Here is a 27,089-nt window from a genome sequence, read left to right as displayed (position 1 = left end):
TACTTTTTTCATTCAGATAATTGCTACTATGAGCTGCCCTATAATGGTTTGTTTATTGCAACACCTGAACCAATTTTTAACAATGAGTTTAGTGAAAATATAAAAGCATTAGATACTTTGGATTGGAGAAAGATAAACAACATTCGTTTAGATAAAGTACCTGATAATATATCAATAGAGTTAATTGCATTAGATTATTTTAATAGAAATTTTCCTGATTGTAATGATGTTATTCATGTCTCTCCTTCTATTGCTAAAAATGACAGTTTAGATTTTGTCGTTTCCAAATTTATCAATTTATTTACTGTGAATTGTACAGGCATACGTGCTGTATTCCCTGGCTACCGTTTACAATATCATGCATCTCTTTTAAAGTGTAACATTGAAAAATTCACTAATTTTAACGAAGAAAATAGAATAACAATTTTTGTTTCTGAATTCAACCTTGTTATAATTGCTCGTATTGCTACTTCAATGGATTGTCTCAAGCTGGAATCTGAAAGCTGTTTAAATGATATCATATTATTTGTTAATGTTAATAATTCTGTTATAGGTGCTAATAAGCTAATTATTTTGGGAATTGTAGTTTTACCTTTACATGATCGTAAACATTTAAAAGAGGAACTATTTTTTCACTTCTCTGAGAAATTTCATTTACATCAAATTTTATTTCTTTGTAAAGATGACTTTGAAAATGAGAGTTGGTGGGGATCAGTTAAGGAATACTGCATGATAAAAGTAAATCTACAAAATAATGAAATACTATTTAAAAAAATTATTAGTTTAACTATGGTCCTAATGGCTAAAGTTGACCATTGTTATCCCACATTAGAATCAGATACTCAAAAACAGATACAAACATTGCTTCTTAATGTTGAACAAAGGGATGCAATCAATGATAAAGCATTGAAAAAAATCATCACTGGAGGATATGGTTCAGGAAAATCTATAGTAGGAAAGGATATTGTTAAAAATTGTATTATGAAGAATTCAGAAAATTCTTTTACCTTATATATGTTGTAACCATTATATATGTTGTATTATATATGTTGTAACCATTTCTCTTTGTATGAATGCCATATGAATGAGTTTGTTGGCAGCATAGAGAAAACTTCAAATGTTACAGTTGTTTGTGATAATTTGTACAATTTATGGAAAAGCATGTTTCAGGAAGAAAATATTTCAAACATTTCTCTACCGAAATTACTAATGCATTTGGCTAGCATCAACAGTAATAAAGTATGTTTTGTACTTGAAGAACTTTCTGAAGAGTATGTTAAAGAAGATGAAGCAACTCAAATAAAAGATTTATTTACATTTATATTAAATGATTCTTTAGTTGTTTTTATTCCTGAGAGTATTACAAAGAATCGAGAATTGGTAACAAATAAACAAAAGCATACACTACAAAGAAATTTTTTTCAAGAAGAAATAATAGGAATGAAGGTCATATTTCTAAATAAATCAATGAGAGTTACCGAATGCAATAAATTACTAATTGATATTGCTCAAAATACCATTTACGAAACAAAAAGTGTTTTAAATATTCCAAAACCAAACTTAAGAACATTGCTAGAAAATAAAAAAAGTTCTTTTGAAGGTGAAGATTTGCAGATGAAAAGTTCTAAAATTAATTCCATGAAAAATAATGTAAAAGATAATGAAAAAATTAATGTTACTAATGAAACTGTTGATAAATATTCAGACTCCATTTCAGATCAGTCTTCAGAAAACAAATATATTGATACAAATGTTAATGATTTTTATGATATTGATAAAGATTCCATTTACTATAACTTAACAAGTACTATTAATATTGATCCATATATTTTTATGGAGACTCAATATGAGTTTAAATCTAGTGTTATAGGACACTCCATTAAAGGAGAAAAACCCAAGGTTGTATATTTACCTTTTTATGATATAACAGATATTAAATCTGTAAAAATATTGTCCATTATGTTAGAGAAACTTTGTTTTAATGTATTAAGAAAAACTGTTGTTATATGCAACAACATAGAAGAAGTGCAATGTGCTGCATATGCAATAAAGAATATTAAAAGATTTAAAGCAGTAACTTATTCACCACATTTGCGGAAATACACACCATTGTTAAAAGAAAAAAACCAAATTAAAGAAAAGTTAAGATATAACACAAACATTCTTGTAACTGATTGCAAAGGATTTTCAGGAGCAGAATCTCAATCTGTAATTGTATTTGTGAGTCCAGAAGAAATTTATCTTCGGCATGTTCTTGTTGATGCTATTTCAAGATCAAATTCACATTTAACAGTGTTAGTTAAGAATTGTAAAGATAACAAAGAGCTTTTAAATAAGGATAAAACTATCGGAAATGTTTTAACTAATTGGTCAGAAGAAAAGGTTGTTGAAAAAGTTATAATAGCATCATCATCCAATACGAAAAATCGAGAATCAACAGATGTTTTCTTTGTAATAAATGAGAATTGCAAGGCATTTAAAGGTTGTGGATCTACTCAAGACTTAGAGAAATATAAGGAAAGATCACAGTTTCAAATTTTTCATGAAAATAACTCCATGTGAGTTTTTTTTTAAATATATAATTTATAATATATGTATATATATATATATATATATATATATATATATATATATATATATATATAAAATCATATATAAATTTTACTTTTTAACATCCATTATATTTTTTTAATTTTTTATGTTTAAGTTTGCTGCTATATATTTGAAATTGATGTTTAAAATTGACGATTTTTTAGATATTTTTGATTTAATTTTCATCAGAAAGTTACTCTAAATTTTATCTAACATAAATATATTTTTTATATATCATCATCATCAACATCATCATCATTATGATTATCATCATCATGATCATCCTTATAATGATCATCATCATCATCATCATCAATCATCATCATCATCAACAACTTGCTTTAGCTATCTTCTTTTATGCTGTTTTTCTAATATAAACATTCTAGAGCATTTTCTTTTTTCAACTAAAGCTCATTCATACAAAATGTAAGGCACTTTCTTCAGGTTTTCTTACTTCTACCACATCCATTTTTTCCTGAAGCTGCTACCTCTCTACAAGCTGTGACCTAAATCACTTTAATAATTTCTAACAAACGTTCTATACAACGTTTTTTTTTTTTTATCTGTCTAAGATTTAATGGGTAAATAATTTTTAATTAAGGGGTAAACGGACTCTATTTAAGGGATAAACAAATTTTATATGTTGACCAGCCCTGCACTCCTTCTTCATCTCTAAGGCTGGAGCAGATGTATTTATAATACATTGTCTCCAGTATAGAATGTTGAATGCTGGATCTTCTTGACTCAATGCATGGGCTTTGCTTGTGTTTCTGTGTTTATGACTAGGCTACTCATTCTATTATCTCCTAATGAGGGTATAGCTCTAAAAATCAGTTTTTTGGTTCTGAGGCTGGCTGGTAGTCAGGTTTTGCGAACTCTGTGGTAGCTCTTAGAAAGGCTGATTCCATAAACAGCTGTAAAATATCAGAGTACTAACAGTGCCATGTAGCGCATGGATGGTGTCCCTGTTTGTACTTTTGTTGTGCCTTGTCAAGGCCACATTTGGAGCCCTTTGTTATGGCTTAGGGTTTATTATTAGTCTGGGCTATTAAATAGTGTACTGAGTACTATTTATGCTTTGAGTCAAGTACTTTAACAAATTTAAAAATGACTAAAGTACCAAAAACTATAAAACACATAAAACCATCGTCATCACCAAATTCTCTAAACCTATCATTCGCTAATATTCGTGATCGTTGAAGTAACTTTTGTTCTGTTGAGTCTTATCTCTTGCAAAGTTCACCAGACCTACTTGCTCTTTGTAAGACTATTTTGAGTTCAACTGTCATATCTCGTGATCTTAGTGTTGATGGTTATCTTCCTTTAATTTGTAAAGACGCAAATGGTCACATGTTTGGACTAGACTTTACATTTGTAAGAATTCACCTATTCGTTAGGAAACTAGGTTTGAATACACCGACTATTCTTTTATGTGCTTTTTTGTTTAGCACCACTTTACTCTATTGCCTTTCTCTCTGTTCTATATCGCTCTCCTTCATCTCAAGACCGCACTCTTTCTAATGTTATTTCTGATCAAATTGATCAAGCCCATCTCTTTATCCATCAGCCAACATCGTTGTTGTTGGTGACTTTAATGCTAATCACACTGAATGCTCTAGTTTCAGTGACTCTGCAGGTGTTAAGGCCCACAACTTTTGCCTCAATCTCTAACTCAAATAGTCAATTTTCAAACTCGTTTTCCAGACAACCTAAATCATTTATCTTCTCTACTTAACTTATGTCTTGTTTCTGATCCTAGTCAGTGCTCAGTTTTTCCACATTCACCTTTTGGTGCTTCTGATCACAGTTTAATCTCTCTAAAACTGTTATCTCATTCTTCTTTATCATCAGAACCCCTTATCATTGTACCTCTTACAACTACCTTAAAGCTAACTGGGACTTCCATATCTATCAGCAAAACAATTCTCCAGAAAAAATACGGCTATTTACTATTATTAGAAATCATTGTAAAAAGGTTTTGTCTAATGCTAAAGCCTTCTATTCTCAGGTCATGAAATCTCGAATTTCATCTCAAAAATTAGGCTCTCACGAATTCTGGAAAATCTTTAAGAGCATCAATAATAAGGGTAAATCTGTTATTCCACTTCTCTTGTACAGTTCAAGTTTTGTCACCTCACCTAAAGACAAAGCTGAATTGTCTTGATAAGAAGCCAACACTCTTTGATCACTTGGAGGGGACATTTAAGCTTGAAAATTATCTCACTTCTGCTACAACATTGAGATCACAGCATCTCTTGTGCCATCTACTTAAGTTAATTCTTATGTTACTCATCATTTTTCCTGTGACTACTCTAAAAAAAGTGCTCTAAAACCTCTCACTTGTCTAGTTTTTTTCCTCAAACATCAGTTTTTTGGAATTCGCTTCCTTTATCTTGCTTTCCTGATTCATATGATTTGCAATCTTTCAAGTCATCTGTCAATTATTATATGGCTCTATAAACTTCATCTTTTCTTTTCCAGTAACTTCCAACCCTATTAGTGGTTGCTTGTAGCCTTGTTGGAAGCAAAGATATTTAAAAAAAATGAAAAAAAATGTCTATGTCTCCTTTAAGTCTATGCCTCCTCTTGCTAGAGTCACACCATCTATCTGATCATTTTCTAATTTGGAAATACTATGAGTAAGTTACTGGGTATGATATTTGACTGGGGCCGGATTTGATAAATTATATTACATATTAATGATCATTATCATCATCATCAGGCTTTAGCCTTCCTCTTTTATGCTGTTTCTCTAATATAAACAATTAAGAGCATCTTTTTTTTTCCTAACTAAAGTTCATTAATACAATATGTAAGGCACTCTCTTCAAGTTTTCTTATTTCTACTACTACTACTACTATTTTCTACTGAAGCTACTGCCTCTCTACATGCTGATACCTAAATTACTTTAATCTTTTCCAACAAATGTTGTTTGATGCAACATTTTTTCAAATCTGTCTAAGAGTATGCCTCCTTTTCTTGTCTTGCTAGAGTCACGCCACACATTCATCTGATCATCTTCTCTTTCAGCAAATACTACACCATATAAATACTTAAGTTTATATAACAATGAAAGGATATTGTATGCCAGCATCTAAATAAATAGCAAACAAATTTGTTTATATCAATAAAAAGTATTCATAAAATGCATCTTGGAAGATTTTATTTCTTCTGAAATAAAAATTTGGAAGCTTTTATTACTTCTCTTTACTTTTAAGTCAAGCCTCATTTTACTCCTTATTTTTCACCATCTTGAACAGTTACTTTATTAAACAATAATCATTTTTTTCATTTTTTTTTTAAAAGAACATCTCTCTTAAGAACAAATGTTCTTTTATTATTGCAAAACAATAAAAAAACGTCCTGTCTGATGTTAAACTCTGTTATTCTCAGTTTACTAAATCTTGTATCTTATCTCAGGTGTTAGGTTCTAGAGACTTTTGCTTAGTCTTCAAAAGTGTCATTAACTAAAGTAAGTCTAACATTTAATCTCTAATTCATGTGTCTGATCTTTTTACTTCTTCCCAGAATAAAGCAGAGTTATTTGCAAAGAAATCTTACTCTAATTTGACTCTTGAATATAATGGCCATATTCTTCCTGACAGTTCAACTGATTAACCCACTGTTGAACATGGAAATCACTCCAATGGTAAAATTAATTCTCAATTAAACACTTCTACAGTTTGCGCTCCAGAATAGATTTCAATCATAGTCTTAATAACAGTGTTCTCCGGAATTCTCTTCAATTTTTTCTAAACTTTTAATAAGTGCTAAATAAGTGGTTCCAGATTTTCAAAATTCTAGAAAACTTTGACCTCTCCAACTCTCCTACTATTAGTCTTCACACTGTTTCTTTATATAAAGGTTTTGAGATTATTTTTTAAATGAGTCACTTTTTGATTGCTTAGGACAAGCAGCCTAATTTTAATCTGGTCTCTCTTCTGTAACAGCCTAAGGCTTGCAGTGGCTTGTCGATTTTAAGTCTGGATTTAAAATCCACAATTTTTGTTAGAAAACAAAGCTCATTTATTTACTGCAAAAAATTATTGCAATATTATTGGCATTCCTATTTTGACAAAAACAACCCTCTTACTCTCAAACAAAGTCTAAAAGCACGTAGAAAATGTTATTAGACCTGCTTTATCTGCCAAACTTGAGCCATGCTCCCATTGCTGTAAGGTTGAATTTCTTCTTTTTTCTACAAATACAATCGTAGTCATCTCTATAATGATAAACCAAAACTCATTTTTGTTTGGCTTTTTATTTATTATAACTTGCATCCTTTTACTGTATCTGTTCCTTCATTCTATTAAGCAAAGATAGATTGCCTTTTGTATAGGCATTGCTATATGCTGACCTGGATTTTGTGTTCTGTATATATACCTAAATATACCTATATAAATATATATATACATATATATATATATATATATATATATATATATATATATATATATATATATATATATATATATATATATATATATATATATATATATATATACACAGTCATGGAGAAAAGTTTGCGACCACTGCAATTTTTTTGCAAAAAACACTCAAAATTAGAAAAACAAGTAGTAAATTATAAATCAGTACATATATTTCGAATGTTTATTCACACTATACAGGTTAAACAGCATGTCTATTCATATTTTAGTATTTGCAATGAAATCCTTTATTTTTGAGAATATTTTCAATACGTCCTGGCATCGATTCACACAGTTTCTTGCAATAGTCCGGTGTAATCTCCTGCACCCACACGTGTTTAATCCAGTTGATGAGGTCATCTTAGAACTTGGGCTATGTGTAGCAATCTTCTGCTTCATTACAGTCCAAACATTCTCAATAATATTGAGATCTGGACTGTTGCCTGGCCAAGGTTCCAGTAGCGGGATGTTTTCAGAACGCAGCCAGTCCTTAACAGCCTTGGTACCATGACAAGGTGCGCCATCATGCTGGAAAAGTGATGCCATTTATTGGTACAAATGGTGGCAGCTTATCCATCAGTGTACTCAAGTAAACAGAACCATTGGTCGTTGTATTTTTAGGCATAGTCCAAATGCCGGCACGACCGCTACCAGAGACTGCTCCCCAAACCATAACTTTTGGAGCGTGTTTGACTGTTGGTTTAACGTACTTTGGATTATGCCTCTGATTTGGTGGGCGTCCGACATGTCTACAAAATGAGTAGAATTGCGTGAATGTTGTCTCATCTGAAAACATCACTTGTTTCCACTGGGCTGGTGTCCACTGCCTGTACTTCTGACAAAACGCTATGCGATCGCGAATATTCTTTGGTGAAAGCTTCAGCTTCTGTGCTGGTCGGTAAGATTTCAAGCCTGCATCAAATAATCGTCTGTGTATTGTCCGACTGTTTGGTTTCTTGGATGGTGATCCAGGCAGTTTGCCTCTAATGGCACTTGAGGATGCTCTTGGTGATTTTTTTGCTGCCTTTATTATAGCTCAGCGCGTGAACGGGATTTAAAACTTTTCAGCTCTTGATTTCTCATTACAGTAGCTACAACAGTGGGATGTGAAATACCGAGCTTTTTGGCTATCTGTCTTATAGAAATGTTCTCTTTGTACAAAATAACGACCTGAGCTCGCTTTTCAGATGTCAGTTCTTTACTGCGTACCATTTTAACTAGTACTGCTTCAAATAAGGTCTCCGTAATATAAAATGTTCCTAAATATTTCAGTTATATCTGAAAATAAACATGTAGACATCAATTTTAGACTCTGATTGACAATTAGCACAAATTGGTACAAAATTGTAGCACTAAAGTAGCCCAAAAGCAATTCAGAGTAGAATACATTAAAAAATATGCGAAAATCACAGTGGTCGCAAACTTTTGTCTATGACTGTATGTATATATACATATATATATATATATATATATATATATATATATATATATATATATATATATATATATATATATATATATATATATATATATATATATATATATAACAATAATAATAATTAGTTGCGGCAAGAAAATATTAACATGAGGACTAAACTAAATAAAAGTGCTAAATTTAGCACAAAGTCAAGATGTTTTTTTGTTTTTTCTTTCTCTCGCTTTGTCTACTGACAAGGTGCTAAAGGGTAGCAACCCTTTAGCTCCTTGTCAGTAGACAATGAGCTGTAGCAGCATTTCGGTGGATAATTATAAAGCCAGTGCCAATCAAAGTGTTTGTTGATACTTATTAGAACAAGTCAATCACAGTTTGTGGGAGTAAATTTTATTAGCTGACGACTCTGTTAGGGAAGAAATTAAGTCTAGTAGAGATGACTTGCATGTTATTGTTGAGGTCTAATGTATTAAAGAACTTTTTGTGGAGACGCTGTTAGTGTCCTTGAGTTATTCAATCATATGGATGGCCATTTGTGGGTTAAGCTAACAAATATTTTCTAAGTTATTAATAAACTAATAATAAATAATAATAACTAATAATAAAGTAATAGTTTAAATCACCTTGATTGCATCTTTTAATAGTGAGATGAGATGAAGATCTGATAATTTGGCTTTGCTGATAATCTGGCTTTGCTGGATAACACTGTAAGGAGCGCAATTTTTTGGTGGCGCCATTTTTAACTTTTTCAATTTTTTTAATGTTGTGGGCAGAAAAAGTATTCCATACAGGAGCAGCATACTTGAGATTAGGTCTGACCAGAGATGTCTAAAGTCTCTTCCAGACTTTAAAGTCTCTTCCAGATTTCTAGCATTTTTATAGATAAAAGCTTTCTTTAGTTGACCAAGGACAGAGTTAGCTTTTGATGATATTATTTCAACATGCATGTCCTATTTGAGGTTTGTAAAATGCAAATGCTAAGATTTCTTTTGTCTTAAAAGGAATGGAGAAGCTGCATTCCTTGTGGAGCCAAGATATAGTATTGGTGGTTAGGATTTTTGTTTTTGTTGAAGTGTAAGATATGACACTTTTTGTAATTAAGATGTAAGCCCCAGGTCATAGTCTAAGATGTGATTCTGTTTATGTTGTTCTGGAGAATAATTAGGCTGTCAGGTGTCAAATTGGTAGATATAACTTTGCTCTCTACCATATAACTTTACTGGATTGCTAACTAGGTCTATAATGTCATTGATGTATAAGACGATTAGGAGAGGTCCTAGAACAGATCCTTGTGGTACACCTCTAGTGACTGGTAATCAGTATAAAGTAGCAGAACCCATAACAATTTGCTGTATTCTGTTAGAAAGAAAAGATTATATCCAGTTAAGTAGCATATAAGAGACACCATAATCAAAACATTTTTGGAGCATAAGATCAGGAGTAGGTCAACTGCTTTTTTTATAATCTAGATATTAAGTATCTACACTTTTGCCATTGAATATGAGATCTGATGTACAGTTTCCAATAAATTGGTAATACATGAATTATTTGGAATAAATTTGTGCTGGTTTAGAGATAAAAGACTATTAGCAGATAGATACTCAGTTAAACAATCTTTTACAATACACTCTAGGGGTGTGCAGCAGACAGGTATTAAAAAGATGGGTGTGTAGTTTTATGAATCAAGTTAAGATCCCTTTTTGTGAAGCGGTGCGTTTTTAGGCTTCCTGCTATGCACCTGGGAATAGACCTTCAGAAATAAGTTTTATAAATATATAAGCGATAGGCACAATCAAAGATAAAGAACATTTGTTGAGAACTTGTGGGTGAATGCTGTCTATGCCAGCTGGTTTATAAAGTTAAATGCCAGTTTCTAAAATAAAGTTTATTTTCGTTTTTTGTTGCAGAGATTACCTCTTTGGTGATCCAAGGTTTGTGCAAAACAGGAAAATGCAATTTAATTTCTGGTATTTAGAGGTTACATCCCTTGATATGTATAGATTGTAATACTTTATAACATTTATCAATATTTAAATTTCTAAAACAACTAACCCAGTCGATATTTTTGAAATACGTGTTTTTTTTTTTGTAGTTACCATTTTTAAAACCTTGTTGAGATGAAGAAAACAAATTTCTAGAAGTGCTTAAAGATTCTACATCATAATTCCAAGTTAGACATAAATGAGCTTGTCCTTTTTTGGTGCAGCCATGTTGAGACTGTCTTTCAAGAGAAAATACAGTTAATTCAGTTAATATAAGATTGGCCCCTAGTTGGGCCTAATATAGAGTTCAATTGAAAAGTATTAAAATTGACATGTTGTGTTAGATGGTTGGAATCAAATGTTTCAATAAAGTCCTCATCTAGCGCGTTTGTGGTGGATGCAGTGTAATTAGACCATGTGGTACTGTCAAGGTTAAAATGTTTCCATGGTTAGAAGACCTGATAAGTGTTTATTTTCCACTAATTTAGATGCAAATTTTGTAGAGGCTTCAATCTGATTATTTACAATGTCATCACTGAAAGGTGGATGGTATATACAACCAAAATTTTTTTAATTTCAAGGTTAATCGAACACTAAACTTGTTCAGAGTCAGTTTCATTAAGTTCAAGATAAGTTACTTCATGGCTTATTAGTGTGTCAGATATATAAATGCAGACTCCACCACAAGGACTAGTTTTTCGATCATGCTTGTAAGTAATATAGTTTGTGAGATTAGAAATAGAGTTTTTATTAAACCATGTTTCTGTTATAAAGACTAGACTTGGTTGTGCTATTAATGTTTGAAAAAGGCAAAGTTATTTTAATACAAATGTCGCATTTGTATTAAAATAACTAAAATTGTTCAGATGTTTTATTGTGTTAATTTTTTTATTAATAACCATTTTTATATTGTTATTGATTCTGTTCTGAACTGATTTAAGTTTTAAATCTGTTTTAACATCATATGTTTCTTCCAAAAATCGAGTCTCATTTTTTGAGTCATCTTTTTGCTGACTTTTAAAATTTTCCCTGTTGATTGTTACATTCTATGTGTAGCCTGTTACATTCTATGTGTAGCAGTTTTGATTTCCTTTGTTGAGCAGGAGTTTTATCTGGGTTGATTTAGATACAATTTCGGATATTGTTAAGTCTTAGTTTATGGGCAGCTTTGAGAATCGCATTTTTTTCTTCTGTGTTGCTAAAAACTACTTGTAATGGACCCGTTTGAGCTAGGGTGCTTTTTTCTACCTCTGAGGCATCTAATGGCAACATGTTTAATTTTAATGTTATGTTCCTTTAAGAGTGATGTAACCAGCCCTTTGTTATGTTCGATACGGTCAGTGGCTACTGGAGATAGCAATGTCATGGCACCAAAAATAGTATTATTTTTTTGTTTTCTTACCCTTTCCTGGACTTCACATGCATTTGCATCAAGTAATTTTAATTGAGCGTTTGATCTAGTAACTTTACCTCTTTCCGAAATAACTGAGGCCCAGCCGGAGTTTGTTGGATTGCAGTTGCTAGTGTTAGGTTCTGAAGTTTGTGATAAAATGATGCTTACATCCTTGGCTTGCTGTTCCTCCAGAGCTGTTACTTTTGTTTTTTAAATTTTTTCTTATTAAGGTCATTAACTTTTTTAAACATTAGCAATAAAATAAATTACTGCAAAAGAAGTGTAATTTACTAAGAAAAACAAATCTAGAAGTGTTATTTTGTAAATGTACAAATTGTGGGATTTCTATTCTGTTTCAAATTAATTTGAAAATAATTAAATTTAATATTAGTTTTTTATTATCATTTAATATAAATTAGTTTACATTAAACTTTCTTTTCTCAACATTTATATAAATAGATTAAAATATGTTAGTTTTTATTTTTCATTATTTCTTCAAATTGCAAATATTAATGATTTTTTATTTTTAAGAAGTTAAACAAAAACAAAAAATATTATTTGTTGCAAAAAAAAGTTAGTTACTTTGCCAGCTTTATTTTTTTTTGTGGCAAATATAGATTTAATTTTCCAAGTACCATCTGTTAAAAAAATATATTGTTGTGCTTTTACTTACCTTGACCAAAAAAAAAAAACGCTTTATAAACATTTTTGATGCAGTGTTTTAACATGTTTACAAAGAATTTAGATAAATTTTTAATCAAATTTTTTTCTAAATTAAAAGGAAATTTACGTTTTCACTTTTTTGGTATCACACAATTTGCTATAAAAAACCGTTATAAAATAATACTTTTCTAAACTACTTTTTTTTGCAAAGTAAAACTTATAAATATAAACAAAGACATTGTGAGAGCTACATTGCTTCAAGCGTAAATACTTTTAATACTGATTTAAATAAAAAAACTTCTGTAGATATAACTCTGTTAATAATTTTTCATTACAATATAGCGAGGGAGTTTTTTTAGTAGATCTCTCAAACCCTTGTTTCAAATATATTTATACTTGATAACGTTATCAAGTATATTTATTCTAAACTCCCTTGATATATTATTTTGAAAAATTAGTAATAGAGTTATATCCAAAGTAAAAGTTTCTCATTTAATTATAAGAAAATTAGTTCTTTATAAGATGTTATAAGTTTGTAATAATTAATGTTTTTTCATTTTTTTGATTAAATCAATCATTATAACAAAAAAAAAAAAAAAGAACAGAAGAAAAAAGCAAAACAAAAAACAATCAAAAGTGACCCAATATAAAATTAAAACTCAACATGTGTTATTTTTTGCAAATAATTTTGCTAATAATACAGACATTTTTGCTAAAAATCCAATAGCAATAACAAATAACTAAAAAATAATGAAAAGATAAAGCAAAAAAAAAAAAAACTTAAAAAAAACCACGTAATTTTTTAGCTGATAATTTTTTGTTTTGATTTTAATTTTTTTTTAAAAACTTCAGTGATTATATTTGGTACTGATTGTTATGAGAAAATGTCTAAATAAATATTCTTTTGCTTGCAAGATGATAAAAAAAGTTTTTAATATAATTTCTTTTGGAAATGACTGCTCCCACCCTATAAATGAATTCTATATAATAAAATAATATAGGAATTAAAATATTTTCAAAAAAAGTAATTTTAATGTTAGCTCAAGACCCTTAAACATCATACAAGTCCTTAATACTATCAAAAAAAAACATCATCCTTAATGCTATTGCAAAAATGTTCTTTAAATGTAAATCATGTTGGATATCATGTGAAGAAAACATAGCTAAACAGCACTGATGACAAGTTGTAATTATTGCAAATTTAACAGATGCCACTTGTTCCTAAAATTGATGTTGCCCTAAATATAATTTTGCATCGCTAATAGCCTAATAATAAACTAAAAAAAAGTAATAACAAAATATAACAAGACATTGCATTCCAATTTAAAATGCATTTAAAACGCTAAAATTTCATTCTACTTTAAAACTTGTAAAGCAGACTACCCATTAGACCCTGAATTACATATATCAGTTTATCACAATTACATCACAATCATATATCATAAGAAATTTTTTATGACTAAAATACATTACAAGAAGATTTAAAAAATATTTGTAAATAAAGTCTGAAATGGTTATTAAACTTCAATATAGAAATATATGAAATTTACAGTTCCCTCCTACAGTAGTAGTATGACTGCAGTTTAACATTAATAATATATTTTATAAGCATACAACATCAGGGGTGGATCCATCATTTTCCTGGTGTTTGAAATTTGAGCTAACTTCCTGACACAGAGCAAACACCAAATATTTATGTTTATACTTATGTCAAATAAAGATGCAATGCAAAATATTGTAATTTTGGCCACAACTGCCCCAAATGTGAGAGCAACAAGTTGACAAAAGACTTTTTTTATTATTCTTAACTAAAGTTATATTCATTGATAAGCTTTAAATTTCATACAATAATCTTTTAACATTCAAAATTTATGACAATATAAAATTTGTAACCCTCTCAAATTGAAGGGGATTTAAATTTTATACGTTCATAATTTTTGAACGCTGAGAAATTATACTGTGAAATTAAAAATTTATCAATGAATATAACTTTAGTTAAGAATAGTATAAAAAATATTTTTTCAGACTTGCTCTCAAGTTTGGGGCAGTTGCTGCCAAAACTTAAGGGCTTTTTTGTTCCTAGACTCTGATCATCACAATTTTTTGCAAAGCATCCTTATTTGACATAAATATAAACATATAAATGTTTGGAGTTTGTACCATATTTGGAAGTTAGTTATCTCAAATAACGATAAAAGCTGGAACCGCCACTGAATAAATATATTTTTATCCTTTTTATTACTTTTAAGTAATCACAATCACTTCAAATATCAGATAAAAAAATTATTTTTTAAATAAATTTGTTTAGATATGAAGATATGGTTTCTAATCTGTCTAATCAAGTAAAACCAGAATTTAAACAGGGTGAGAATTTTTTGAAATTAAATTTTTTAGAAAAATTGAACTTAAAAAAAAATATATTTTTGACATTAAGCGCACTTAATTGGAAAATTTGGGATATGTTTAACTTGCAATAAAAGTATACACTTGATCAAAAATTTGAAAGCTCAGATGGACAATTTTTTAAAAATAATTTACAAATATTGCTAAATTCCCATCGTTTTTTGAATTAATTAGCAAATACTGCTAAATTCCCATTTCTAAATGACTCATTTTTTTTTAAAATAATTTGTAAATACTTCTAAAGGTAGTAGAAACAAAGTAGAATCATCAACCAAATATTTTAATATTTAAATATTTATACTATATACTATTAAATGTATATTATATTTATATTAATACTATTAAATACTAAATAGTTAAAGAATTAAACCTTAACTCTGTCATGCAGCTTTGCATATAAATTTTCAGTCTGCATATAACAGTAATGCTCCTCTGGCATTCACATGTAGTAATTGGAATTGTTCCCATTATTAAAAAACCTTCCCTAATGTTTGGGAAACCCTTCATTTCAATATACTTTAAAGTCTCTGTAATAGTAGATGGGATCACAGATTGATTGTTCCAAAATGTTTCCCACAAATATAATTCAGCATGAATTGATGTAGGATGAGGAATATCGGATATATAAAAATGCAAAAATTCCATAAAATCTAACTTCCAAAACATTTTTCTGTACTTTTTTTTTACAACAGTTGCAGGAATACCAGATAAACCTTTGTAAACAACCATCTCGCCTTCATCAAATCTATCTTATAATTCATTAATTAAATGATCTAGAAGAGGAGATGTGATGAAATATTTGAAATAATCTGAAACTGTGACAGTTTCAAACTGTGATAATACTATTAAATACTTTAATAGTAGCTTTGTTACTTTTTTTACTGACCTATATTTAATTTATATTTAATTTTTTAACCTATATTTTTATATTTATATTTTTGACCTATATTTTTCACTTGATGTAAATTTTTATAAAAATAAAAACTTATGTACTAAATTTATTATTTTTTATCTGGTTAGTTTAAATGAAACTAAGTACTAGTGCTTATAAATTGATATTTGCCACCACACTGAAGAGTTACTGATATAAGGAGGACCAGGTTCAAGATATGTATAACAAAAAGAAATTGATTTAGGTTGAGGTAGATTAGTAATGTCTAGTTATGTCTAAGTTTTTTTTATGTCTTAGATCAAATCAATCCTTAGAAGAGCTAATTTGGTTATTAACTTTATTTTTTTCTTTGTTTATTTAGTTTAGCTCCACTACTCATAAGGCAAGTCTTCTTTGTTAAATCTGTAAATAATTCCCCTGTATTAATTATTGTAAATAATTCCCCAGCATTAATTATATATAGATTAGCTCAGATTTTTATTTAGCCATATAATTTTCAATCATAAAAAGTAATATTGCTAAAAAAAAATTTGTTTGATAATTCTCGAGAACAAACAAGTGGTGTTTCACTGTTGTTCATAACATACCCTGAAAAGAAAACTGCTGTATATATTCTTCTTAGTTTTTATTAATATTTTATAATGATTTTGGTCTTTTGGCTTATTTTTTTCTATAACAACAACAACATATTTAAACAGAAGAAATATTATTTTTAAACAACACAACTTCTCTAGTGATTTTTCTGAAAATTCTGAAAATTATTCAATTTCCTAATGATTCAAGTTTTTTATTTATGTTTGAAATATTTATACATATTTTAACCATTTTAATGTTTTGTTATACTTTTTCCCAGAAACAACAACAAATAGAATTTATAATTAAGTGAATCTTAAGTAAATCGTAAGTAAAGTAAATCTTCAACAACACAACTTTCCACTATTTGTCAAGTAAAAGTACAACTCAATTTTTAGTTGTTGTAAAATGGTTATAATGTAATCAATTTTTACATTGTTTAAAAAAAAGCTAACAAAAAACATCAGTATAAACAAATAATAGATATACATAGATTTTCTCCTTATCTATAATTAGTTTGAAAGTTTTTGTTTGTTTAGGAGTAATAAACTAATTAGTAATTTAAGTCTATGTTTGTTTAAAGTAAAAACTTTAATATATTATTTAGAGTCTTTCAATTCATCAGAATTTTCCAACATCTTTCTTGGCAAGAAAGGTAATTATGTTTGGTTTATTTAAATTCTTTCAACCTTTTCTATATCCCTCTTCCCGCCCCTCCCTCCCCCCAAAAAAATCAAGTTTTAGTGTGATTTGTTAGCACATATTTTTATTTATATTTCATAACTTCTCTCTGTGTTTAATTTAGAAAAAAAGAGAAAGACAAGTTGATACTTATTAAACTTTGAATGAATAAATATAATATTTTGTAATTAGATTTATTGGCTTTAAATAAGTTATTTTTTTAAAGTTATTTTTTATTAGTAAATATATGCTACATCTTCTGATCACTGCAATCTGATAAAAATCAGATTGCAGTGTTCTTTACTTACACTCATTTTTAATTGTGTTTCTTGTTCTTTGTGTAGAAATGTAAAACAAAGGGATAAAAACAGGTTTTAATTTAATAAACTTTGAAAAAATGTGATATTTTGATTTATTGTAATTATTTAAATGCTTTTAAGTAAGGTAGATTTTATTCTTATAAGTAAATATATATTAGTTATGTATATATCATCTTTTTTGAAGAAGAGAATGCTAGTTTTGGTTAAATAAGTTTTCAATCCCAGTTTTTTGATTAAATTTAGTTCATAATCTTTCTTCGATTCTCTCTAAATTAAGTAAGAAGTGCTTGACTGAATCTTTTTTTTTTGCGTGCTGGAAAGTGGCATCTATGGTTTCGATTTTTTAAAAACTCTAAAAAAATTTGAAAGTCCTTTGACCCTTCCAACTATTTTCCAATCAACTATCCTCCTCTCTTTATTAATAGCTAGGTATTAGGCTAGCTTCATGTGGTGTGTCTGGCAAAGTTTTTAGGATTATCTTTTTTTTTCTAATTGCAGTTATAAAATCAACCTCAAAGGTCAACATTTTCTTTCCTTACTTTTTTCCTTATGTTCTTGGTATGGAAAACTAAAAATTCAAAAAGTAAGAATTTTATTATATTTGTTGCAGGTAATCTACCGCAGCTTGAACTAGACTGAGCAATGAAAGCCCACAGAAAAATATGAAATCTTTCTATTAAAAAAGTCTTTTTATATAAAAGAAAGAAAAGTAATAAAAACAAAGAAAAACGAAAAGATGTTCAGAACAAATACAGATTTATTTTTAGAAGAAAAAACTTCTACATAAATCATAGTCAACAGTAAATTAAAGTATAACTAAAACAAAATAGGACACATAAGTAATCGTTGAATCACCATTAAATACAAAACTTTAACATACTTTAAAACAAATATACATATACATAGAAATATCAATATTTAAAATGAATAAATATAAAATGATAGGAGGTATAAGATAAAGAAAAAACATTGCCTTTGTGTAATCATAATTTATGTAGTAGTGGTAATAAATTTCTCTTTTTAAACATTCTTTATTTCTCCATAAACCATTTGAATCGGAAATGTATATGAAGTTTTTGAGCTATTGATTTGAGAAACAAACATATTTTTCCGTGGAAAACACATTTAATGAGTTCAAATTGAATAATTTACTTATTTTTATTTATCTATTTATCTATTTGTATTGGAGCAATCACCTCATATTTATATATTTAACAACACATTTATCTACTTGTATTAGAGCAATCACCCCATTTATATATATATATATATATATATATATATATATATATATATATATATATATATATATATATATATATATATATATATATATATATACATATATTTATATTTATATTTATATTTATATATATATATAAATATATATATATATATATATAAATATAAATATATATATATATATATAAATATAAATATATATATATATATATATATATATATATATATATATATATATATATATATATATATTTAACAACACACTTATCTACTTGTATCAGAGCAATCGCCCTATGCAGAAAAGAATGATTGCCCATTTGCCAAAAACCATCAATTCATATCTTATCATATGTAGTTTTATTGACAGTTTTTTAATGAGGAGCTTCTATTGATGCTGCTTGCATACTATTTGTGGCAACATTCTTAAAAGGTTTTATAACTTGTTAGTTATTGCGCCAAAATTCAAAAGCCATATTTTTTTCATTTTAAAATTTAAATTAAAAAAAATTTTAATTTTATTAAAGATGCAAATGATGGTGAAAAAAGGAAAATAGTATTTTCCTTTATCTATCGCAAATGATGATTAGAACATAGGAGAGATATTTTCTTTTTTAATATCATTCTTTACAACAGAAAAACATTTAAAAAAACATTTGAACTATGTCATTCCGTGTTTTCATTTTTTATAATAAATTTTGTTTATTAGTAAATCCATCTCTTTTCTGTGAGCGTGTTTTTGTGTAGATAGGTGAATGGGGGGGGGGGGGATCTGTTAAATTTATATCAACAACTCTCAAATTTTCACTAGTAATAATTATTAGAGTGTTGTTGATACTTCTATATTGATGAATGGCAACTCTCTAATTGAGTCCTCTATTTTATATCTTTTTAAATTATGAATCACTATCACAGGATCTTTCAAGAATATTGTTTATACAATTCAATTCAAAATCTTTTAAGTTTTTATCATGGTTGCTATTTTCTTACTCCTTAATCCATTTCCTATTTTTATAAATTTCTTGTTTGTCCTTTTATAAAAGTAAAAAAAGTGCAGAAAAATTTTTTTTAAAGGACTTAAGAACAGTCTTTTTTACGTCCCATGGCCACTGGGGTTTTTGAGTTAAAATTCAAGATTTCATATTTCATTTCAAAAATTTAAATAAAAGGGCTTGACTTAGAATCATCGAGAGGCAATAAAAGATTCTATGCCATCCTATATCAAAGAAGTTACATAAGAAGCTCATTTGTCATCAGGAAGATGAAGAAGATGATTAAGTCTTTGCCAAGAAGGCTTTTTACCTGAAAGTTGCTAGATGCATTTAATGTCTGCCCAAGATTTATAGTTATATTGCAAGGTTTAAATTTGCATTGTAGCCTGTCTTATGGTTAGTGGTTTCACCTCTTTTTCTCATTTACAAATACTACTAAGTTTGCTGCTCAAGCAACCTAATAACTCTCCGTCTTCATTAAAGTTTTGTTCCTTCATAGTTTTTACTTGAACATTTGGAGATCTCACTAGTTTTATTTTCACTTAACTAATAGTTTTTTTGTTTTTTTTTATTCAAAACAATTATTGGTCATTTAAGTTTTCATGACTTAAATAAACCTTTTACATAGTCATAGATATATGCCAAATGGTGCAGTTAAGGGAATCTGCAAAAGATTCTTTTTGGAGTTTTATATCCAAAAATGCTGAATCTTCTTTGATTTCCTTTTTTATAGGTAATAAAGTTTAGAAAAATTAATGTATATAATAGTTATTATACCAAAATTTATATTAAAGTTTGCATCAATATTATATTAATGTATCAATATTTTGTTAATGTATTTTTATCAATCTGATACGTAATAATTTTGTATATATATTTTCTTTTTTTCATGATAATAAATGTATTTTTATATGGTATACCTAAAGAAGAATAAAAAATTAAATTAAAAAAAAAAGATGGATCATAGTAAAGGTACAGCTAATGATGGTAATTTTCTTGAACTGTTTATTCTATTAGCAAAATATGATCCTGCTTTGGACAATCATCTTATTTATGAAAAGAGTAATGAATTGTATTGAAGTCATGATGTACAAAATGATTTAATTCAATCACTTGCTTCTGAAATTTTATCCACAATCAATGATGAAGTTAAATTAGCCCAGTATTTTTTCGCTAACTATTGATTCAACTATTGATATTTTTAGAATTGATCAGATGTCAGTTTTGTTACGAATGGTTTTAAAATCAGTTGATGTTGTGGAAAGATTTATAGGCTTTTATATTTTAGAAAACATCAACGCTGTAGCATTTGCTGAGTTAGTTTTATCTGAGCTTGAAAAATGAAACAACGATATTAAACTCTGCAGAGGGCAAGCATATGATGGTGCTTCTGTAATATCTTGAGTTAAAAGTGGTCTTCAAACTCTAATAAAAAGGTTTTCACCAAATACCATCTATGTTCATTGTTGTGCTCATGTTTTAAATTTGGTGACCATTGAAGCAATGTCTTTAAACAGCGACGTCCAGTTGTTTTTTTGCTCAGCTAAAAAGTTGTATACTAACAATGTTCAGTTTACCACGACTTCATATTCTCCAAGAGCATCAGAAACATCTATATCAACAGTAGATACTCTGAAACGACTTTCTGATACAAGATGGGTAAGCAGGAAGGATGCAGTTGTTTCTGTTGTTGAATCTTTTTTTACTATTCTAGCCACTCTAAAAAATACAAATCTAGCAGTATCTAAAGAACATTCAGGAAATGTTTGAGCAGAAGCAATTGAACTATCAGTTTTAATAAAAAAACATTTATTTGTCTTTTTAATGTTATTTCTGCAAGTTGTTGAATTACCTTTTTGTGTTAGTTATAGATATAGATGTTTTATTTGCAAAACAGTTGGTCGATGGTACAAAAAAAGTTTGTCGCTATGAGAAGTGATGCAACTTTTAAAAATCTATATTTAACAGTTAAATCATTTATTAGTGAAAAGTATGCCAAACCAGAAACTGAATTTAAAGAAAGGCAAGCTGCGAAAAAGATCGCATGACAGCAGAGCTGTGGAGAAATGAAAGAGTCGATGATCCAACTACACGCTTTAAGTGTGAAATCTTCTTCAATGTTTTAAATACAATTATAAACCATGTAAATGAACGATTTCACGACTTAAGTAACACAATTACACATTTTGGTTTCCTTGACCTGTTAAAATTATCTGAGAAAAATTAAAATTCATTAAAAAATTTATGTGCAATTTATTTTAATGACGTAAACACTAAAACAGCAGTTGTAGAGTATGAGACTTTCAAAGATGTGTTTGCATCAATATCTCCATCACTGACAACTGACTTACAAATGAAAGACATACTTTCATTCTTGATCGAGAATCAGATGGCATCCGGTCTTCCTAAATTGTCCATACTTTACAAAATCTACTTGACTTTTCCTGTTACATCTGCTAATGCTGAAAGAAGTTTCAGTAGACTAAAGATTATAAAAAAATTCTTAAATCAACAATGACAAATAAACATCTTTCTGGATTGACATTAATTTCTATTGAACAAGAGCTTGCTAAAAGCATTGACTTTGATTTGTTGATAAATCGTTTTGCTTCAATAAAATCTTGCAGAAAAAAAAAATCTGAAAAGTAAATTTCCTTCTTAATGTCTAGTTAAATACAATTTAATATAACTGAACAGTAATATTAAATGTTTCTTATTTTATAAATGATAATTGTTAACTAAAATAAGCTTAGGAAGCTCAAAACAATTTTCTTGTTTAGTGTCTTATGTGCAAGTATCAGTTATGATAAAAGTCACATAAAACCACTTATAAAATGTTTTAATCATAAGTGTGATCCTCAGGAAAATAATTTATAGGGTTTAAAGTACCACACCCCGGTTGCCTCTTACTCATTGGCCCCCTCCCCCTTTCTTCCCCCCATGACACTAAACTTCAATTCACCACTAAATCACTTCGTGATTTGTTGACATTGTTAAGTTTGTCCCAGATGTTTATGCCAACAGGAAGTTTAACTATCAATGAACAACTATATCCTTTTCAAGTTTGCTTAGGATTTACTCAAAATATATCATCAAAATGGCTAAATACGGCATCAAAATGTGGTGATGATTTTGCGATGAAAAAATACTTGTGATGCTTAAAATGCGAATTTTTTGCAGGGTATATTATTCACTGATAAAACAATTGATACCCGAAAAAGAAATCAGGAAGATAGTGTGGTAAAAGAATTATCAACTCTATGCTGAGTCATTGAAAGAAATATTTGTATGGATAACCTGTTTACAACTGCGTTTTCAAAACACTTGCTAAAATCTTACCATTGTTGGCACAATAATAAGAAATTAAACATACATTCCTAGTGATATGGCAGCCAATAAACTATGACCACTATACTTAACAATTATAAAGCTAGTGTTCAAAAGATAACCATGGCGGTGTTCAAGATGGCAAGTCAATGGCGATGTTCAAGATGGCTAGTAACAACCTTCTTCACTATGTTGGTCATCACAATGCTTTCATCATATGTAGTTTATTATAAAAATAATAAAATGATTAAGAAGAAAACAATGGAATAACATTATTTTATGGGCAAATTAAGTCAAAAACTTGTCAAGTCAATTATCAAATTAAGATGAATCTTCAAGTAATTCGCACTTATACCACTAAAATTGCAAAGTATGTTAGATCATCAAGTAACCTCAATCACAGAAGATCCTGGTCAGTTCAGCAAGATACAACAGGAAAGAAAAAAGATCCTGCCACATGTGTTGCAAACTAATATAAGACGACAAAAAACACATCAGAGCTGCATTAAATGTCAACTGGCGGTTTTTGATGAGCAAATACCGTTTGGGATGAGCAAATACAATGTTTGGAATGTAATCAATAATATTTTTATAAGCAAATAACAACTATTTTTCTCTACTTTTAGGATAAAGTTTACTTCCATGACTTAATAAACATACTTTTAAATTTGTTTAGGACAAAAAAAGTTATTCATACCCTGGTACCCGGGTATGAATGTAGGGATGGCTAAAGTTTGCACCAATTTTTTAAAATTTGCATTCATTATTTTTTGACAAAAAAAAATATTCCATTTTAAAAACGACAGGGTTACTATCAATGAAGAATTTTATGGGGATTCCGAACCTGTAAAAAAAAAATTAAAAAAATGATGTCTTGCTAGGTGGATCAGCATTGTTTTGAACCAAAAAATGATAAAATATAACCAATTAAAAGGGAGAAATTATAATCTTTCAAAAAAGAATTTTGGTTAAACTTTTAATAAACTCAATAATTACTATGTTGAATTTTAAGAAAGTTGAATATTTGGTTCAAAAAGTCATAAAAGTGAACTCAGAAAGTGAGTTTTGCAAAATAATATATAAAAAGCGGATCCTCCTAGTAACACATTTGCAGATTTATTTTTTATTTAAAGATTTGAATTCCTCATGAAATTTTTCACAAAAATCAACTACTTTTATTAATATCCTATATTAATCTATATTAAAACTTAATATAAACAGGAAGAGACGGCACTTACTAAAAAGACCTTTACTAAAAAATGAAAAATTCGACTAATTTTTCTAAAAACATCTTTCACAATAGCCACTTTATGGAGTTATTTTTATGATTTTTTAACCAAATATGAAATTTTTATAAAGATAAACATAGTTTATATTGAGTATATCAAATATTTTACAAAGATTTATATATATATATATATATATATATATATATATATATATATATATATATATATATTATCTTTGCTTAGTCATATTTTAGTCAATTTCTTATTTAAAACTAAGTGTTTCCCCCAGCAAGACATCTTTTTTATTATTTTTTCCAAGGTTCGAATTACCACTAAAATTCTTCCCAAAAATGAACCCCCCTAATTTGATGAAAACAGGAAAAAACAACGCACTCTACTGTCACATTTTCTGTATAAATTATGAAAAAGGTGTCTAATTTTGGTAAAAATACCCTTCGCAAAAACTCACTTTCTGAGTTCATTTTTATTACTTTTTGAACCAATTTTTTGAAAGCTATTTTATTATTGAGCTTATTAAAAGTGTAACAAAAATTTTTTATTTGAAAAATTATAGTTTACCTCTTTTAATTTAGTCATATTTTAGTAATTTTTCCGTTCAAAACAATGTTGATCCATCCAGCAAGACATCATTAAAAAAAAATTTTTTTTCTACAGATCTAGAACCCCCATAAAATTCTTCACCAAAAGCAGCCTATCGTTACCCATGTCCAGCCAAGGCAGCCGCTGTGGAGACAGGGCGTTTCAAAAAGCCAGCCAAGAATTTTTTTTTTAATCAAAAAAATACTTTTTTTCCAATAAATTATAAAAATAAAAAAATTAAAATCACAATTTACTCTTATGTTTTAAATATATTTTATATAAGTATATTTTATATTATATATCTTATATTTTATATAAGAGTATATTTAAAACAAAAAAACAAAAAACATAAAACAGGTAATTTTCTTAAATTCATGTTGGAGGAAGAAAACTTGTCTGCATTGTGTAAACCAGAGATAACAAAACTTTTGCAATAAGCGTGTAAATTTTGTTACATTGCGTCTTAAAAATTTGTGTTAAAGGTTTCTGTTAGCATTAAAAATAAAATAATCAGATTATTATTAAAAAAAAAAATAATTATTATTTGTAACATTTAAAAAGTATAAGTAAAAACCAGGCTAGGTAATACAAAAAAAAAAAAAGTAAAAAAATCGTTTCTTTAAAATTCTTTTTTTAAAAAGTGATACAAATAATTATTTAATCAATTAAGTGAAAATATTAGTGAAAAATCATCAAAACTTTCAGAATAAAAAAATAAGTCAGAAGTGATCAAGTATAAATCTGAAGTGGTTAATTAATAATATGGATGAGTCTGGAAAGAGAAAGTCCGTTGGAAAAAGAAAGAGACAAATTTAAAATATAGGGGAAAGCCGGGTGGCCCCAGAAGGCGGGTAACTCTAGACACTTGATGTACAGCCTAAACTAAAGCAGCTATGTGATTTTAAATACTATAAAAACATTATTTGAGTGAAAATATGGTATATGCAAAATATCTATCATACTTGAATTCTACAGAATAACTGGTAAATTGATCAAATGTATAAAAGCTACTTGTTAAATAGAAAGCAATGCGTCTACCACGGAGAAGAATTGCTTTCTATTGATCTTCCCAATAAAACACTAATTAAAATAAAATGTGGTGTTCCACAGGGTTCTATCCTTGGTCCACTTCTCTTTTTCGTATACATCAACGATCTAAATAAGGCCTCGAACCTTACGAGCATCATGTTTGCAGACGATACCAATTTATTTTTATCAAACAAAGACATTAACAAACTTTTTTAAAATATGAATAAAGAACTTATACAAATTTCTACTTGGTTTAAATGCAATAAACTAACCTTAAATATTGACAAAACAAAGTGGATCCTTTTCCACTCCTCAACAAAAAAACGTTTTTTGCCTAATGATTTACCTAAACTTTATAATGATGAAATAGAAATAAAAAAAGATTCCGTTTTAAAATTTCTAGTTATTTATCTCGACGAAAATATGACATGGAAAACTCATATTGATTATATATCAACAAAAGTTGCAAAAAGTATTGGAATCCTCTATAAGGCCAGAAATTATTTAAATAAAAGTAATTTAAAACAACTATACTACTCATTTATTCATAGCTATATAAACTATGCAAATATTGTCTGGGGAAGTACAGGTAAAAGTGAGTTGCAATGTCTTTACCGCCATCAGAAACATGCAATGCGAATAATATATTTTTTAAATCATTTTTCAAATACAAACCCTTTATTCAAAGATATGAATGTATTAAACGTTTATGAAGTTAACTTGTATAATACTTTATGTTTTATGTTTTGTTGTATGAACAACCCTTATAAATATTTTTAAAGATCTATTTACCTTTAAAGTAAAGAATAAATATAGTTTGCGAAATAATAACTATTTAAAAGAACGCTTTTGTCAAACTTTCAAAGAACCCTTTTGTCAAAAATTGAGTTTAATCAATTTTGTATAGATTATCGAGCACCTTATCTCTGAAATAAAATTGTCCAGCCTAATTTAGATTAATCAATCTTTTTTTGTGTTTTTAAAAACATGTTAAAGAATATTATTTTTTCAATGGATAATATATTGAAATATTTTTGAGATATTATTTTAACCATTTATTATTTCAAATGTTTTGGATTGTTATTTTGTTATAAACTACCTGTATTATTTTATATTATATTTATATTGAAATGTTTATATCGTTCTGGCGACAAGATCGATATGATCTTCTTCTAGATTCCAAGTTTATATGTTTATATTACATGTAAATCATGTAAATAATGTTAACTATAAAAAAAAAAAAATCTATCATAGTATGCCAAAGCGATTGGCTGGGACTGCAAGATATTGTTTCCCACCTCCAGATGAGTGATGT

General features: G+C 28.2%; 1 protein-coding gene across 2 annotated transcripts in view; it reads left to right on the top strand.

Annotated features, from left to right (window-relative positions):
- LOC136075533 (uncharacterized) overlaps positions 1–27,089 on the top strand; it is a 68,749-nt gene that overhangs the window by 25,712 nt on the left and 15,948 nt on the right. For both annotated transcript variants that reach the window (XM_065788965.1, XM_065788964.1), the window contains exons 4-6: positions 17–2,558; positions 14,798–14,853; positions 16,965–17,012. In XM_065788965.1, coding sequence (XP_065645037.1) covers positions 1,033–2,558; positions 14,798–14,853; positions 16,965–17,012 — 1,630 coding nt within the window. In that variant the 5' untranslated portion in view covers positions 17–1,032. The remainder of the gene's footprint in view (positions 1–16; positions 2,559–14,797; positions 14,854–16,964; positions 17,013–27,089) is intronic.

The sequence above is a fragment of the Hydra vulgaris genome, chromosome 01, assembly GCF_038396675.1.
Source record: "Hydra vulgaris chromosome 01, alternate assembly HydraT2T_AEP".
NCBI classification, from domain to species: Eukaryota; Metazoa; Cnidaria; class Hydrozoa; order Anthoathecata; family Hydridae; genus Hydra; species Hydra vulgaris.
This window is presented reverse-complemented; position numbering and strand designations above follow the sequence as displayed.